The sequence below is a fragment of the Colletotrichum fioriniae genome (assembly GCF_027942845.1).
Source record: "Colletotrichum fioriniae strain IMI 355084 chromosome Unknown scaffold_3, whole genome shotgun sequence".
Lineage (NCBI taxonomy): Eukaryota > Fungi > Ascomycota > Sordariomycetes > Glomerellales > Glomerellaceae > Colletotrichum > Colletotrichum fioriniae.
In genome coordinates this window covers 2,138,090-2,155,134 of record NW_027076839.1, presented here as the reverse complement: position 1 = coordinate 2,155,134, position 17,045 = coordinate 2,138,090, and the positions used below count along the sequence as shown (strand labels likewise).

The window sequence follows — 17,045 nt, the reverse complement described above, 5'->3', positions numbered from 1 at the left end:
TTTTCCCCATCACAATTTTTTTTGTCGAATTCTTGACACTACTAAACCAAACACACACCCACACAGTTGTTGTTTTTTTCATCTGGGTTGGTCTCTGGAGATGGGAGCGAGGGACGAACGAACCTGATACAAGAAAGTAAGAGACCATACCATGTAACAAGTAATTCCACCCACGCGTGCTTTTTACTTTGAAGGGCCCCCCTTTTTTTTTCTCTCTACCATGCGGACTATCTCCTCTTGGAGGAGACTGGGGCAAGACGGCATTTCGAATAGGGGAACGAGATGGAGGAGGATGGGGAGGGGGAAGAGAAAAAACCATGTAATGAATACTGTGAAAGGACCCTTTTTTCGCCGTTTGAGGCAAGGTCGCCAATGGAATAAAATTCCAGATGTCCGTTGAAGAGATATTTGCCTCGATTTCTACGTTCTGATATGTCGTGCTGTGACAAGTAAGGTGTCAACGTCCCGCTGACATTGCTCGTTATCAGTGCTGAACTGCCTGTTTGGGGGGGCTGTGAGATGGGTGCTCTTTTTGTCGATGCGTGTTTTCTCATCTTCTGGATTTTATCCGTCTCGCCTGCTTTGTTCGGGTCCGTTTTCTGTTGGAGCTTTCGGTTGGCGAGTCTTTTTTTGCCTGGGGAAGGAGGGGGGGGCCGGGCTGCATTGACTACTATACTTTACCCCAAGGCTTTGGAGAGAGAGGTCTGAAAAGTGTGGCGACTCTGAAAGGGAAAAACGGTGATTGTGGTTTTTGGTTTCTGGGATTTAGTGAGGAGTAACGAGCCTAGGGCGGTGTTCTTTGGTTGGGGTATCGTGCTCTGTCTGTTTCTGTCTGTCTTCCACTCGATTTGAGACCGAGGATGATGCTTAGGTTGGATGTATGACGTACAGCAATTTTGGACCTGTAGTGGGATTGGTTTTTCTTTTTCTACGGGGAGATTTTGTTGACCAAGGGCTACGTTGTGGCTTGGGGGGATTATATCGAGGCTGGATGGAGTCTACTGCTGCGGTGTGCGTTCGATGGGCTTCGAGATAGGATATCTGTCCCCGTGAAATCAGAAGTAGAAGTAGAAGTAGAAGCAGAAGCGTAATTTTGAGTCTCTGGTCGTCAAAGGGCCTCTCAATGTCTCTCTCTGTGCTATTTGACAGTTCTCCCTCCCCGCTACGGTTTGATACCATCACAGCCATTTCTCTCCCAAGTCTATCACATGTCATGTCACTTGAGTTCTTTGGCGCTTCTATTTTGATAGACCATGTATTGTAGTTCATACTTTGGCTCATACAAAACTACCGCTGCGTTCTTGGAATCACAGCATATACAAAGCGCGCTGAACTAGAAGGAAAGAAGCGAAAAGGTGGGGAGAACCGAAATAGCCAAGAGATATGTTGTTTGATGATGAAGAGCTCCTTTGTAGATGCAGCGCCTCTAGGGGAAAGATGAGATGCTTCCCGCACCAAAAAAAGATAGTTGGTAACCGCCAGAGATTGTGTTTCTTTCGCGCGATACGGAGATCTCTCTAGAATCTATGTTGCTCGGGTCTCGACGGCTGCTTTGATTGCTGTGAATGGGGTATAATTAGTACGCCGTGTCCGGTCAACAAAGGAGGTATGGAAAAGAAGGGGGAGCTACGAACCGTCGCAAGTCACTTTGGCGTCTCCAAACAGCATGCGTGTTCCGGGCATGTAGAACATGGGATTCGGCACGTCGGCTGTTTCTCGCGGGTCAGTCGGATGTCTCTATGCAAATCTCTCAATGCCTTCCCGAGAACTCACCATATCCACTGGCCATGCCCCTCTTCATCACGATAACCTGCTTGCTCTTCCACGCCTGGAGCACAGGCATCCCCGCAATCGGGCTACCGGGCTCCAGCGCGATGGGATTCACCGTATCATTCGCGCCAATCACGAGCGTCACGTCCGTCTCGCCGAAATCGTCATTGATCTCGTCCATCTCGAGCACGATATCGTAGGGCACGCTCGCCTCCGCCAGGAGCACGTTGCACTGGCCCGGCATGCGGCCGGCGACGGGGTGGATGGCGAAGCGGACGTTGATACCCTTGGACCGCAGCATGCCCGTGATCTCGCTGATGGCGTACTGCGCCTTGGCGACGGCCATGCCGTAGCCGACGACGATGATTACGTTTTCCGCGTTGACGAGCGCCTCGGCCGTGTCTTCGACGTTTGTCTGCGTCACGACGCCTTCCATTTTGTAGTCTGTTGTTGCGGGCGTCGAGGATATGCCGCCAAAGAGGACGTTTGTGAGGGAGCGGTTCATGGCGACGCACATGATGTACGAGAGGATGGAGCCGGATACCCCGATTAAGGCGCCGACGGTCGTGAGGAGGGGGTTGTCGAGCATGAAGCCTTCCGCGACGAGGGCGAAGCCCGAGTAGGCGTTGAGCACGGTGATGACGACGGGCATGTCTGCGCCGCCGATCGCGGCCGTGGTGGTGTACCCCTTTGCGAAGGAGAGGATCGTGTTGGCGGAGAGAGCCATGGCGGCGATCATGGGGGACCCGGGGGCGAGGGTGACGAAGGCGCCCATGGTGCCGATGTTGGCGGCCAGCATGCCCGAGTTGAGCAGGTGTTTGCCGGGGAGGACGAGGGGCTTCGAGGACATTTTGCCGGCGAGCTTGAGGAAGGCGACGATGGAGCCGGTGAAGGTGATGCCGCCGATGAGGACGCCGAGGTAGCCCGTGACGAGGTGCAGCGTGGAGATGTCGTCAATATGCGCCATGACGCTGCCGATGGAGGTCAGCACGGCGGCGAGGCCGACGACGGAGTGTAGTGCGGCGACGGTCTGCGGGAGGTCGGTGGGCGTGATGCGTTTGCCGATGACGAGACCCGCGATGCCGCCCAGGGCCGCGAGGCCGGCAAACTGCGTGAGCACTTCCGGGGAGAAGCCGACGGCCAACAACGAAGCCAGCACGCCGGAGCCGACGCCGAGCATGCCGAGCATGTTGCCCATGCGGGCGGTCGCCTGGGAGGCGAGGCTGGAGAGGGAGCTGATGCAGAGGACGGAGGAGACGGCGTAGCCGGCCTGAACGAGGCCCGCGACGCCGGTGGCGGCGGCGGCGATGTAGCCTCCGCCGAAGAGGGCTGCCGGCACGGCGTAGAGCCAGGGGTATTCGGGCGGGTCGGTGGGGCGTTTGAACATGTCGAGCATGCGCTTGGTCAAGACGAAGCCGCCCGAGACGTTGACGAAGGCGAGGAGGACGGAGGCGGCGCCGAGTGCTTGGGGGATCGTTTGGGGGAGGTAGCCTCCGCCTAGGATGAAGAGGCCGCCGATGCCGACCATGCCTGTGGAATGTTAGCTACGAAATTCGCTTTTCCCACGAGACCACTGACCTGAGATGGCGTTGGTGACGCTCATGAGGGGCGAGTGAAGCGCAGGCGTGACGCCCCAGACGACGCGGTAGCCGATCAACGAGGCCAGCGCGAACGTGAAGGCGTTGCCCATGAACAGCGGGCCCGTCATCTTGCCCAGGGCTAGCGCGGTGCCCATGCCGGCCGTGACGGTAGCGACCTCGCGGGAGGTCTTCTGGAATGGGGTCAGGGCGACGGCCTCGGCTTCGGGCGCGATGGTGGGCGGCGGCGGCGGGGCCGGGGGCGGGGCTTTTCGGGGCGGCGGGGAAGGACGTCGCCCTTGAGGGTGACGACGGCACCGCGGACGACCTCGTCGGCGAGGTCGATGCCGAACTCCTTGTCCTTTGGCGCCATGGACAGCAGGAACTTTGTCACGTTGTTGGAGTAGAGCGTCGAGGACTGCGTTGGCAGTCTGGAGGGGAGGTCGGTATAGCCTAGGTGTGTAAGTCACTTTCCATCCCCCGAGGTTCGGTGCCTCCCAACTTACCAATGATCTTGACGTCCTTGTACACGTACAGCTCGCCAGGCTTCGTCTTCTCGCAGTTCCCGCCGGCCTCGGCCGCCAGATCAACAACCACGGACCCGGGCTTCATGGCCTCGAGCATCGACTTCGTAATCAGCTTGGGCGCGGGCTTACCCGGGATCAGGGCGGTGGTGACGATGATGTCGACCTCGCGCGCTTGCTCGTAAAAGAGCTTCATCTCGGCCTCGATGAACTCCTTAGACATCTCCTTGGCGTACCCTCCCGCGCCGGACCCGTCCTCCTTGATGTCCACCTCGATGAACTCGGCGCCGAGCGACTGCACCTGCTCCCTCGCGGCAGGACGCGTGTCAAAGCCGCGCACAATGGCGCCCAGCCGCCGCGCCGTCGCAATGGCGCTGAGACCGGCCACGCCGGCGCCGATGACGAGCACTTTACACGGCGGGATCTTGCCTGCGGCCGTCACCTGGCCTGTGAGAAAGCGGCCAAAGTTGTTGGAGGCCTCGAGGACGGCCTTATAGCCGGCAATATTAGCCATGGAGCTGAGGGCGTCAAACACCTGCGCGCGGGAGATGCGCGGGATGAGGTCCATGGCGAAGGAGGTGGCTTTTGCGGCGGCGAGCTTGTCGACGATCGGCTTGTTCTGCGCGGGTTGCAGGAACGAGATGACGGTCTGGTGCGCCTTCATGAGGTCGATCTCGGACGGGATCGGGCTGCGGACCTTGAGCACGACGTCGGCGCCGGACCAGACCAGTTCGGGTCGGTCGACGAGCGTCGCGCCGGCGCGGTCGTAGGCCTCGTCTGGGAAATCGGCGGAGGCGCCGGCGCCGCGCTCGACGAGGACCTTTGCGAAGCCCTTTTTGAGGAGGAGCGCCACGTTTTGCGGGGTCAGTGCGACGCGGCGCTCGTTGAGGTAGCTTTCCTTTGGCACACCGACGGTGAGCTGCGCATAGGGGACGGACTGCGGTTCTGCGGCTGTTGAGTAGGTTGCGGCCGGTGTAGCCGTGGGGCCGGAGCTGGAGCTGGAGCCCGCTGAAACTACCGACGCATGGCGGATGAGCTGGAGAGGCCGGGACGAGACGGCCGGGACGAGAGCTTTCGTCTGGCGGCGGGCTCGCGCGTGGGTGGATTGCCACTTGCCGGCGACGACGACAGATGCCGGTGCTACGGCTGTATGCGGGGGGAACGAGTAGACTGCGTTAGCCAAAGCAATTGGGCGAGTTTCTTCTTCTTGGTGCTCCTGCGAGGGCCGAGAACTCGGTAGCTTACCTGCTAGACCATTCCGCCACGCGCGGGAGCCGACGAGCCGGCCGGACGAAGCACGGGAGGAGCACACGTTGTAGGCCAGAGTCGGCCTTAGGACGGAGAGGTTCGCCATTGCAGCGGCGAGGCTTCGAGCATCCAGGCTAACGAAGCCGGGGCGACGAGGATGTCGGGCAGGGCCTTTTCATCTGCTCGCGACCACTGCCTGAGGTCGACAAGGTCGTGTGGCAGGGAAGGGGAACAGCTCCAAGCTACCGTGTCGATTTGTGACAAAAGGAAGGCGACGTTACGCAATGGGGAGAGGTGAAGATGGAGGAAGATGGGAGGAAGAAGAGAAGAAGAGGAAGTTGGAAGATGTGAACTGGATAGAGTTGGGATTGACTTTTTGCGACCAGAGAAGAGAACAACGAGACAACGGGCTTGTAGGTACGGTACTGTGTCACGTTTTGGTCGGCCGTTGGACTTGTTCCATGCGCGTCCTCGTCTTCGTCACTACTCTGAGGTGATGGCTGCTGCCCCCCCCTCGTCCATCACCCGCGCATCCGGATCCTTGTTCTCTCCCCCAGGTTCGTTGCATCCCAAGACGGGAAGTGCAGAATCGGTTCAGGCGTGTCGCAGATGTCGCAGCGCGAGCTCCAAGCTCCTCAATCACTACCCGACGTGGAAGTTGTTTGGAGTAGTCTGCGTGGTCTGCCAAGTTGGCTTTACCCCCTTCCGCAGCTGTGTCCCAAGGTTCCCCTCATTGGCATGTGCGGTACGAAAATGCGGTACTTTCTGGGAGAGCAGCTGAGGGACAATTCAGGAAAGACAATGTCGCAGACGCTAGGTAGAGTACATCCTTTGTAATAGTCCAAAGGCATTGGAGAGGTACCTTTCGACGGATGTGGTCATTGGTGGTGTGAGGTGTTGGTGGAAGTGGCCTGGTGCATGCTTCCGTGCAGGGAAAGGAGCTGCAGCTTGGCCCCGTACCCCGTATGTACTCGGCCCCCCTTTTTTTCCCTTCTTCTCCAGTCTTACAGTGCGGGGTGTGGGGCTGCGGGCACTAAACAAGGCGCTAAAACACGGGGGACAGTCTTATCCCCCGCCATTTCGAGCTCGCGATAAGTCGATAAGGCCCGATAAGCCTGCAACCTGATGCTTCCAGGCCCATTGCAGGTGCTCTCCCCAAGTGCCTTTTGCCATTTTATCCACCGGGACCAGTCTTCCTTTTTCGTCCGATGGGAGATTGATAAAGCACTGATAAACTTCATGGAATCGCTGATTAATGCTCGCCCATACGGAGGCCGAGCACCCCTGGCCCATGTTTCTGTCCCGTGTTTGTTTCCCACGTCTCAGTGACCATGGAACATGCAGCTTCTTGTCTTGGGGAGTTCCCGCCTCTTCCGGGCTCTGATGTAGACGACTTCTGGCGGGTATCTATTGTTCCTGGCTGGCAAATGTGATGCCTCAAATCCTCTTCCAGTATCGTGGCAATCCAAGACTCGAGTATAGATAGATCAATATCAACATCTTCCCATCATCACTTGATCGCATATCAAAGTGTCCAAAAAGTCAAGACGAACGTGTCACATGCACGAAACACGAGGACTCTATCCGCGACTTTGCATTGCATGGCATGCATGTAGCGCACAGAAGGGAAGGCAGAGCAGACAGACGTGCATCGGCTGGTTCGGAGCGACGAAGCAGAGAGAGAGAGAGAGCCAGTGCAGATTCGGCAGGCAGATGGAACAGACAGACGACCAATAAGGCCCGACTTCCCTAGGGGGGTAGAAGATGGTTTGAACCGGTTAGTCATTGGTCAGTTGGGTGTTATAATGCTCGACACCATTTGTATCATTTGGCATCTTCTAGAGGGAAACGATCGTTCGGCAGCGTTGAAGAGAATTCCAAGCAAGCTCAATTATAACTTCTGGTATATTACTAACATCCAAATGCTATCTGCTAATATGACTGTTAGTTTTTCAATTGATAGAGTGGAATTGGTGTAGTTGCTGTTGGACTCAAATCCCATAGTCTTATAGATCTCCTAGCCGCAACCTAGCGTCAGCTGAAGTATTCTCATTTCCCCAAGAAAATTTGTGAGCCTCTTCGAATTATTGGAAGGGCTCAATTCCACTAATTGCAAATTATTCGGCGGCGTCAGATGGTAGAAATCTCGTCGACAAGTGAGTAGGGCGTTCCAAGCTGACGATGGCAGACAATCAGATCAACCAGCCGACACAACCAACTCAATTGCAATCCAAAACACAAGGGACAAAATGCAATAAAGTGCAAAAAAAAAGGAGTAGCCTGAAAGTGAAGTCGAACTCAAGGGGTCGAGGTCCATCTCCTTGGAGATATGTGGAAATCCCCCGTCCCCAGCTGAGTGTTCCACTGGGCCACAGCGCCCGAGGGAGTTGGACCCCCGTTTGCTGGTGGGATGAGGGGGATGCGTTGGTCATGAAGGCTGTGCTTGCTCGCCGTCGATGGTCGTCGAGGTTGTTGTTGGCGCTGGCCGTCGAGGTAGATGAGGCTGACCTGGATGGTGATGAGGCGAGGGAGGGGGGTGACCGGGACGGGTTGACGATGTTATGTGAGTGGGCTGGGTCTATTCCCTGCCGCACTGTATGGTATTCTTTCTCTAGTTCCACTCCAGATTGACCTTTTCCCACTGTACCCTTTTTTGAACATGATTCTTTCCTTCCGTTGGCCATGATGCCCCATCACAAAACCCAGTGTCTATCGCCATGTCCAACCCCTTGCCATTGCCAAATATGTCTGCATCCAAGACGGCTCACTGCAAAAACGAATCATCGTCCTCAACAAGCCCCATCATCTGCTGATTACTATAAAACCAGTCCTCCAGCTGCGCCGCGTTCCCCATCCACATCATCTGGTTCAGCGCCCCGGATCCCGCCCCTGCACCGTTCATCCCGTCCTCTGCTCCGCCGCTCGTCATCCCGGACATCTGCTCCGACCCCACGTCCGACGATTGCTGTGCATGCTGCTGCGGATGCCCAGATGCCGGCGGGAACCCGAGCGCCGTGAGGTACTTGTCCATCTCCTGGCCCTGCTCCTCCGATTGCTGCTGCTGCTGGTGGTTGTTGTTGTTCCCGCTGCTGCTGCCGCCACCGCCGCCACCACTGCCCTGGCTCCGCATCTCAACGTACCGGAACGCGACATTATAAAGCACCTGAAAGAGGCGGCACAGCCGTGCCGACGCCTCGGTGAACTCTTTTGCGCCCTGGATCGAGGCGACGAAGCCCTGGAGGCGGGCGAGGTCCGAGGTGTCGCTTGTTTCGATTACCTGGCAGAAGATTACGATGAAGGGGACAAAGGGGGAGAAGAGGATGGTCCTAAGCATCGCCAGTGTGAGTGCAAGATTCCGCGGAAGATGGGAAAGGGGGGGTTTGCTAGAGTGTGTTGGGAACGCACCAGTTCATGTACATGGGAAACAGGTAGTACGCATCCTTCGCCATGATGGCCATGCAATCCTCGTGCCGCTGCAGCGTCGCCCTCGCGGCGTTGATGCACTCCGTCCCAAACGTCGTCGCGGACCCGGGGGGCGAGGGGACGGCGCGGTAGATGATGGTCAGCAGGGACAGTCGCAGGACCTCATCCGACACGTTGAAGAACTCCATCGTGTTCTCTCCCACGGCCTCGATGGCCGACTTTAAATACTGTGACTGTTGGTTCACGGCATGTTAGCATTCAATTAAAAACCACCTGACAGGGATAGAAAAGAAAAAAACTTACATGCGTCTCCTGCGTCCGGTCCGTAACCCTCCTCAACTCCGCCGCCAAACCCCTCGCCCTCGCCTCCCGCACGGCGCTCGGCTGCGCAATCGCCTCGGGGCTGTACAGCTGCTCGTACGTTTTCCCCTGGATGCGCGAGACAATGACCCACAGGCAAAAGTAGCTCATGAGGGCGCCGTGCATCTTGCTGGCGCTCGAGGGATAGGGGGCCGTGACGTCGTAGTCCTGGATGGTCGAGGGGCGGCCGAGGCGGAGGGAGAGGGACTTGTCGATGAAGTAGACGGACCAGAAGAGGAAGATTTTGTATTCCTCGTCGTCTGGGTTCGTGGTGGTTGGGCCTGTTGCCGTGCCTGTTGTCGAGGAGGAAGAAGATGAGGAGGATGATGCGCGGTGGTAGCCTAGGGTTTGGCAGAGTTGGGCCGAGGCTACGTTGAGGGTCCAGGCGAGGCTTGGTTTTGCTACTTCCATTGCGTGGTAGGCCTGACGATGTTAGCTACAGACGTAAGAAGAGTGCGAGAGAGAACCTTACACCAAACAAAAGGGCCACAATCATGTCCATCGTGGCCGGGAGGTGCAGAGGCAGGTTGGCGAGGGCGGTCTGGAGGTTCCCCCGGCAGAGGGTGCCCATCTTGGCGCACTCCTCCCTGAGCTGCGCGCTCGCCGTCTTGGATTGCGTCATGTCGTTGTACAGGCTCTCGAGGCCGGCGTTGACGATGATGAACTCGGCCTCGTTGAACTCTGTCGGTGCAAAGTAGACCTTGAGGACCAGGTCCGTAAAGTGGTCCGGGTGGAGGAACGTCGTCACCCACTCGAGGCCCAGCGTCTTTTGAGCTATTTGAGACAGTCAGTGATGTTTCCTTGGCTGTATAGTGACTTTAGACTACGCACCCTTTGCTTCGCGGATGATGTTGACGGCGGACTGCACGGGCGGCATCTCGCACTCGCCAAACGCCGGCCGGGCCACGGGCTTCGCCTGCGGGTACGTCAGCTCGTGCGACGCGGGCTGGTGCCGGAGCGCCTCGACGAGCGAGTGCAGGGCGTCGAGGGTCTCGCGCATCTCGAGCACCGAGGACCCGTCGCCGACGGTCTTGCGGAGGAAGTCGTGGGCGAAGATGGACTGGGCCGTCATGGAGGACTCGCCCTCGACCATGGGGTCCGTCGTGTGCTGCTGCTGCGTGGAAGTGCTGGCTGGTGTTGTCGACATGGATGTTGAAGCCACGGTCTTGAGCTGGATGGGTGCCGGCGGGCCCCCTGATACTCCTCCTCCTGCTCCACCTCCTGCTCCTCCGCCGGGGGTGGCGGTTGATCCCGCGACCGACGGTGCTGTTGATGGTGCTGCTGATGGTGCTTGGAGGGGGAACTGGAGTTTAAGGTCCTCGAGGAGGCGGACTACGCCGTCGAGGCGGCGGTCTATTAAGTCGATCTTCTTTTCACTGGGTCATGTGTGAGTTGTGAACGGGGGACAAGTGCGTGAGGAGCGAGACTGACTATTGAGGGGTGATGAGGATGCGGGTTCTCTTCTCTTTGGGTTTCAGCCCCGATGTATTTTTACACTCGATACCGGCGTGCTGGCAGTGAGCACATGGTTCCTCTCTATCACAGCGAATCTTGGAAGCACACAGTCAGCGCTACGTCCAATGGATGGTGTCGGGTGACACGATGACACGGGCCAATGAAGAGTAAGACAACGTACTTTACGGGCACGACAAGCATCACACTAAACGTGTATGTTAGTTTCGGCGTGGTTTACAACGACGGGGTATTATGAGGGTCTACTTACCGCTCGTTTGATGGGAAGGTTGGCGCCGCCCACGCCGCCAGCAGCGGAGAGACCCGCACCAGCCCCGGCAGAAGATCCGGTGTCCATTGCGGCTCGGCTAGATATTTCCAAATTTGACCAGATAGCTTCACTTTAAGGGCAGGTCGTACCCGAGGAGCAAGGGTCCAAGACTCTCGGAGGGGGGGTCCGGCGGGGCGGGATCGGTGAGATCCGAAATCTAGAATTGTCGTTGTACAGAGAAGAGATGCCAAGCGAGACGTTGTGTCCGGGGCTGGGTGAATTCGGGGCCCGAACGAGGACGGGATCACGAGAAAGCAAGCGGGCGTAGATGGTTCGGAACCTCAACACAACTTTCGCGGCGGGATGAGGTCGCGGCCCGGGGGCAACTAAGAAGGACGGGAACGGCGCGCGCGGGTTCCGCTTCCGGCGGATTTTATGGAGCAAGAGGGCGGCCCCTGTGGCTGTGACCGTGGCTGTAACGCCGCCGCTAGCAGATTCCGCAGTTGAGGCTGGAGAATTTGGTCACCTTTACGGGTACGACGATGTGCATGCGCGATAGGATATATTTTGAAAGGGAAAAGAGAGAGAAAAGAAGGGATTCTAGCACCCATATGAGGTGTGGGATCAAAGGCACCTGTTGCAGAACGCATGCACGATTTTTTAGTAATTCAGATCCCCGTGCTCAACCCCCTGGCGATGGGCCCTTTCAGGGGTCCGGGTGACGGCACATCTCTGCGATTCAGGGCTCATCCAGGAGCAGACGCGGTGGTTCGCGCCGGATAGGCCGCTGTAGAGACGCATCTGAACTGGGGTCACCGGCTTTAGGTAGAAACCAACTAGGGGACACGTAGAGCTATGATTCGCCGGTAGGAAGTGTGCCGATCACGGAATCGCAGTCTTGTCACGTTCTAGCGCCGCCGTTGTAGTCTATTCAAACGTATCCCACCGGCAACGCCAGGGCCACATCGCCGGCATGGACGCATTTGGATCTGTGAATGCCCGTGATAGGTAGGGAGAGGCATGGACCAGCATCTCTGACGGGGACGGAGTAAGGATGGAGTCTTTCCCATCGTTCGGCGTCCGCTGGTCCTTCCGGCTTGCGGCTTCAGACGTCAGGTTGACTCCGGGCAGGACTATATGGAGGGTATCTGCCGCAATGTTCTTTTGATTCGAGCATGGCCACCTTTGAGATCAGGCGAATGAAGACGGCAACAAGGTAGCAGGAAGCCAATCTGACTGCTCAACCTAGCGCACTGCTGGTGTGGTCAGTCACGGCGACATGCTGTCCACAGATACCGTCTTTGTGGCAACTGCCCGGTGACTCGAAAGTAGCTCGCCCCGGAGCAGCGCTCCCACATATCGGCGCGGCGCCGTGGCGTCTCAGATATCCGCCGCGCCGCCCGGCGAAAGAGTCATCGGCATCATCGACGTCGGACTCGGCCAAACCAAACCATCCTGCTGACACCTCATCGCACATCAATCGGAAGGGGGACTCGTTTAGCCTTTAATGGTTTGGGATGAAGGGAAATCTGGACAATGTCTGACACCTCGCGCCCCGAGAGCACCGCGCGCCGAGCAAAGCAGCGCAGTGGGCGTCCGGGCGTGATGAACCCGCGGCCCCCGCTGCGAGCCTGCCAAGCTGGAGTCGAACCAATCGCACTGGTTCCTGCACCGAAGCGGGGGGTCCACTCTACCGGAGAGTGGGGCGCTCTCGCTTCCATGACGGCGGTCCGCGGGAGAAGCCAAGGGCCCAAGGGCCTCGCAGTAGCAGCTTCAATGACGGAAACTCTGCGACGTTGGCGATCCGTCATCTCGCGTGTGCGTGTTCCATTTTCCGAATTTCAAATGTCGACATGCGCGTTTGAAAAGGTTCTTCAGGTGCACCGCATCATATAACCTGCTCCGTCTGGTTTTCTCCATCTCATCTACAAGAGAAACCAACCCGCCGGCTCATATCTCTTGATCGCACGAACTCCCCACGCGACACAGACGAACAGCTCAGGTTTTAGGGTGAACCGCCCATCAGCCGCACAATATGGGGGCCGAAAAGAAGGAGCACACTCCGGCTGAGGATACCGTCGCCGCCATCGCTTCGCCAAACGAGGCTGTCAAGGCAGAGGGCGGCGCGTTCAAGGCCTACCTGGTATGATTGCCGCCAACTCTCACTTTTTGTAAACATGCTAACGTCTCCAAGAGGATCTTTTCCTTTGGAGGACCCTTTGAAAAGCTCTTGCAAGTTGTCGCGATAGTATGCGCCCTGGGCGCCGGCGCCGGTGTGGCCCTGCAAAACTTGATCTTTGGCAGCTTCGTCACCACCATCCAGGACTTCACCACCGGCCAGTCCACCCCTCAATACTTTCGTAATGAAGTCTCAAAGCTGGCGTAAGTCTACATCTCGCCATCCGTCCATCACATACCAAGCTAACACCCCCAGGCTCTACTTTGTCTACCTCGGCATCGCGCGCTTCGTCCTCGCCTACGGCTACATCTCCCTGACAACCTTCTCCGCCTACCGCGTCACGCGAAACATCCGCCATGCCTACCTCCACGCCGCCCTTCGCCAGGAAGTCGCCTTTTACGACATCGGCTCCGGTGGCTCCATCGCCACCCAGGCCATCTCCAACGGCCGTCTCATCCAGGTCGGCATCGCCGAGAAGCTCGCCCTGACCTTCCAGGGGCTCGCCGTCTTCGTCACCGCGTTTGTTATCGCTTTCGTCACGCAGTGGAAGCTGACGCTCATCGTGTGCTGCATCGCGCCCCTGATTTTGGTCGTGATGGGCGTCGTCTCCACCATCGAGGCCGGCCTCGAGACAAAGATCCTCGACATCTACGCCCAGGCGGGCTCCTTTTCCGAGGGCATCCTCTCGAGCGCGCGCACCGTCCACGCCTTTGAGATCAGGTCGCGCCTGGTGGAAAAGTTTGACAGGTTCCTCGAGGACGCTCACCGCATCGGCAACAAGAAGTCGGCCCTGTTTGGCGTGCTCTTTTCGTTCGAGTACTTTGTCATCTACGCCGGCTTCGCCCTGGCTTTCTGGCAGGGCATCCACATGCTGAACCGTGGCGAGATCACCGAGTCTGGAGACATTTTTACGTGAGTGGCAGTCCGTCAAATCTCTCAGAAGCACCAGCTAACAAGGCTGTAGGGTCCTCCTGTCCGTGGTCATTGGTGCAACGAGCTTGACCATGCTGGCGCCCTACATCATCGAGTTCACCCGCGCCGCCTCCGCCGCCGCCCAGCTCTTCAAGCTCATCGACCGCGTCTCCGAAATTGATCCCTTTGACAAGTCGGGCCACCAGCCCACCGAGACGGTCGGCGTCGTCGACCTCGAGAACGTCTCCTTTGAGTACCCGACGCGCCCCGGCGTCACGGTGCTCGACAACTACTCGCTCCACGTGCCTGCGGGCAAGGTGACGGCGCTCGTGGGATCGAGCGGCTCCGGCAAGAGCACAATCATTGGGCTGATTGAGCGGTGGTACAATCCAAAGTCGGGCACCATCAAGCTCGACGGCCAGCCGATCAACGAGCTGAACCTCAACTGGCTCAGGAAGAATGTCCGGCTCGTGCAGCAGGTGAGATTGGAAGCACCTAGATTTTGAACCAACGCTGAAAACCGCAGGAACCCGTCCTCTTCCAGGGAACAGTCTTTGACAACATTGCCAACGGCCTCGTCGGAACCCCGTGGGAGTCCTCTTCCCGCGAGGAGCAACTCCGCCGCGTCCAGGACGCCGCCAAGATCGCCTTTGCCCACGACTTCGTCTCCCAGCTGCCTGAGGGCTACGATACAATGATTGGCGAGCGCGGCGGCCTCTTGTCGGGCGGCCAGAAGCAGCGCGTCGCCATTGCGCGCAGCATCATCTCAGAACCCAAAGTCCTACTCCTCGACGAGGCCACCAGCGCGCTGGACCCGCACGCCGAGGGCGTCGTGCAGCAGGCGCTAGACAAGGCCGCCGAGGGCCGCACGACCATCGTCATTGCCCACAAGCTCGCCACCATCCGCAAGGCGGACAACATTGTCGTCATGAACAAGGGCGCGATTGTCGAGCAGGGGACGCACGAGGGGCTGTTGGCGCAGGGCGGTGCGTATACCCGTCTCGTGAGGGCGCAGAACTTGAATGTGGCCGAGGAAGGGTCCATTACCGAGACGGAGGAGGATGACGACGAAGCGGTGACGGCGGCGGCGGCGACTTCCGGGAAGGAGGGTATTGAGCTCACGAAAACCATGAGCCGGTACCGCACGACGGACCAGACGCGGATGGAGGCGCAGAAGGAGCGCGACAACTTTGATCACTACAAGCCCATCGGCCTCATCAGCGTCGTTATTCGCATGGTGCGCGAGACGCCTGAGCTGAAGTGGGCGTACCTCGCGACCTTACTGGCCGTGATAGTCGCCGCCGGCGCTTTCCCCGGCCAATCCCTCGTCATCGCCAACCTCGTCGACGTCTTCACGATGACGGGCTCCGAGATGATCACCAAGGGCAACTTCTACTCCCTCATGTTCTTCGTCCTCGCCCTCGGCGTGCTCTGCTGCTACTTCGTCATGGGCTGGGCCACAAACGTCATCGCCCAAGGGCTCAACCACAAGCTGCGCCGCCAATCCCTCAACGACTTCCTCCGCCAGGACCTGCAGTTCTTTGACCGCGTCGAGAACAACACGGGCGCGCTCGCAAGCCGCCTCGAGTCGAACCCGCAGGCCATCCTCGAGCTCATGGGCTTCAACATTGGCCTCATTCTGATTTCGTCGCTGAATGTCATCGCGTGCGGCATCCTGGCCATCGCCACCACCTGGAAGCTGGGCCTCGTCGTCGTGCTCGCGGGTATGCCGCCGCTTGTCAGCTCAGGTTACATCAAAGTCAGGCTCGACTCGCGGCTCGATACAAAGACGTCGAAGCGGTACTCTGCCAGCGCGGCGATCGCGTCCGAGTCCGTGACGGCGATCAGGACTGTTTCGTCTCTCGCTATTGAGGAGTCGGTGTTGAAGAGGTACACTGATGAGCTCGACAACGCCGTGAGGGCTTCGACTGGCCCCCTTTTCGTCATGACTGTTGCGTTTGGACTGACCCAGGCCATTGAGTACTTTTTCATGGCCCTCGGGTTCTGGTAAGTTTTGGATGCTGCTCATGTCCATCTCGATGCTGACATTCAACTAGGTACGGCTGCCGGCTGCTCTCGTTCAATGAGATCACAATGTACCAGTTCTTCGTCGCCTTCATGGGCACCTTCTTCTCTGGACAGGCCGCGTCGCAGCTGTTCCAGTACTCGAGTAGTAAGTCGAGTCCCCCTTTTTCATGAAATCCAGCTGCTGACTCTTCCCAGGCATGACCAAGGGCATCAACGCCGCAAATTACCTCTTCTGGCTACATGACCTCCAGCCGTCTATCCAGGAGACGCCCCAGAACCGCGACGCCGCGCCAAAGGCCGGCGCCTCGGTCGACTTCCAGCAGCTCCGCTTCTCGTACCCTCTACGACCCGATGCGCATGTCCTCCGCGCTGTCGATCTCGAGGTGAGTTCTCGCTTACCATACTCCAGTGCCTCGATAACCATCATGCCTAACACACACACCTAGATCAAAAAGGGCCAGTTCGTCGCCCTGGTAGGCGCCTCAGGCTGCGGCAAATCCACAATGATCGCCATGCTCGAACGCTTCTACGACCCAACAACAGGCAGCATCCGCATCGACGGCGACGCCGCCCTATCGGACCTCAACCCCCGCCTCTACCGCCACATCGTCGCCCTGGTCCAGCAAGAGCCCACCCTCTTCCAGGGCTCCATTCGCGAGAACATCTCGTTGGGAATCGACGCAGAGTCCCTCGACGAAATCGTCCCCGATACCCAAATCGAAGCGGCCTGCCGCGCAGCCAACGCGTGGGACTTTGTCTCCTCTCTACCCGAAGGTCTCGCGACCCCCTGCGGCAGCAGCGGGATGCAGCTGTCGGGAGGACAGAGGCAGCGCATTGCCATCGCGCGAGCGCTGATCCGGCAGCCCAAGATACTGCTGCTCGACGAGGCGACGAGCGCGCTCGACACCGAGTCGGAGAAGATTGTGCAGCGCGCGCTGGAGGAGGCCGCGCGGGACGGGGAGAGGATCACGGTTGCTGTTGCGCACCGGTTGTCGACGGTCAAGGATGCCGATGTGATTTGTGTGTTTTATGGCGGGAGGATCGTGGAGAGGGGCACGCATACGCAGCTTGTTGCCAAGGGGGGCATGTACAAGCAGATGTGCGAGGCGCAGAATCTCGAGTGAGAAGGAAAAGTTGAAGAGGTTGAAGAGTGTCGGAAATGAGAGATACCTCGTCCTAGTTGAACTGTTACATTTCGGCCTGGGAGTTGAGCGCTTGACTCCTCCTATAGAGCACGGCGTTTGGAAAAGGGGATTCCTGTATGATTATCTGACTCGCAACTGCGCAACTCAGTCGTTCAC

The 17,045-nt window shown here is 58.3% G+C and overlaps 3 protein-coding genes across 3 annotated transcripts; 1 reads left to right on the top strand and 2 right to left on the bottom strand.

Annotated features, from left to right (window-relative positions):
* Nucleotides 1–1,524: 1,524 nt before the first annotated feature.
* Nucleotides 1,525–5,225, bottom strand: N0V96_003482 (uncharacterized protein; the record flags this gene model as incomplete). Its single annotated transcript, XM_065756851.1, has 6 exons — nucleotides 1,525–1,559; nucleotides 1,635–1,709; nucleotides 1,774–3,300; nucleotides 3,349–3,615; nucleotides 3,666–3,800; nucleotides 3,854–5,225. 6 exons carry the CDS (start codon nucleotides 5,223–5,225, stop codon nucleotides 1,525–1,527), a joined length of 3,411 nt encoding a protein of 1,136 aa, XP_065614618.1.
* Nucleotides 5,226–7,883: 2,658 nt separating this feature from the next.
* On the bottom strand, nucleotides 7,884–10,712 carry N0V96_003481 (uncharacterized protein; the record flags this gene model as incomplete). Its single annotated transcript, XM_065756850.1, has 7 exons — nucleotides 7,884–8,445; nucleotides 8,525–8,760; nucleotides 8,846–9,325; nucleotides 9,375–9,676; nucleotides 9,734–10,271; nucleotides 10,539–10,562; nucleotides 10,626–10,712. 7 exons carry the CDS (start codon nucleotides 10,710–10,712, stop codon nucleotides 7,884–7,886), a joined length of 2,229 nt encoding a protein of 742 aa, XP_065614617.1.
* A 1,948-nt stretch (nucleotides 10,713–12,660) lies between these two features.
* Nucleotides 12,661–16,868, top strand: N0V96_003480 (uncharacterized protein; the record flags this gene model as incomplete). The annotated part of the gene is made up of 8 exons (XM_053198481.2): nucleotides 12,661–12,768; nucleotides 12,820–13,007; nucleotides 13,060–13,716; nucleotides 13,769–14,195; nucleotides 14,243–15,723; nucleotides 15,774–15,889; nucleotides 15,940–16,127; nucleotides 16,191–16,868. The coding sequence occupies 8 exons, from the start codon at nucleotides 12,661–12,663 to the stop codon at nucleotides 16,866–16,868; spliced, it is 3,843 nt and encodes a 1,280-aa protein (XP_053044017.1).
* Between the last annotated feature and the right edge of the window lie 177 nt (nucleotides 16,869–17,045).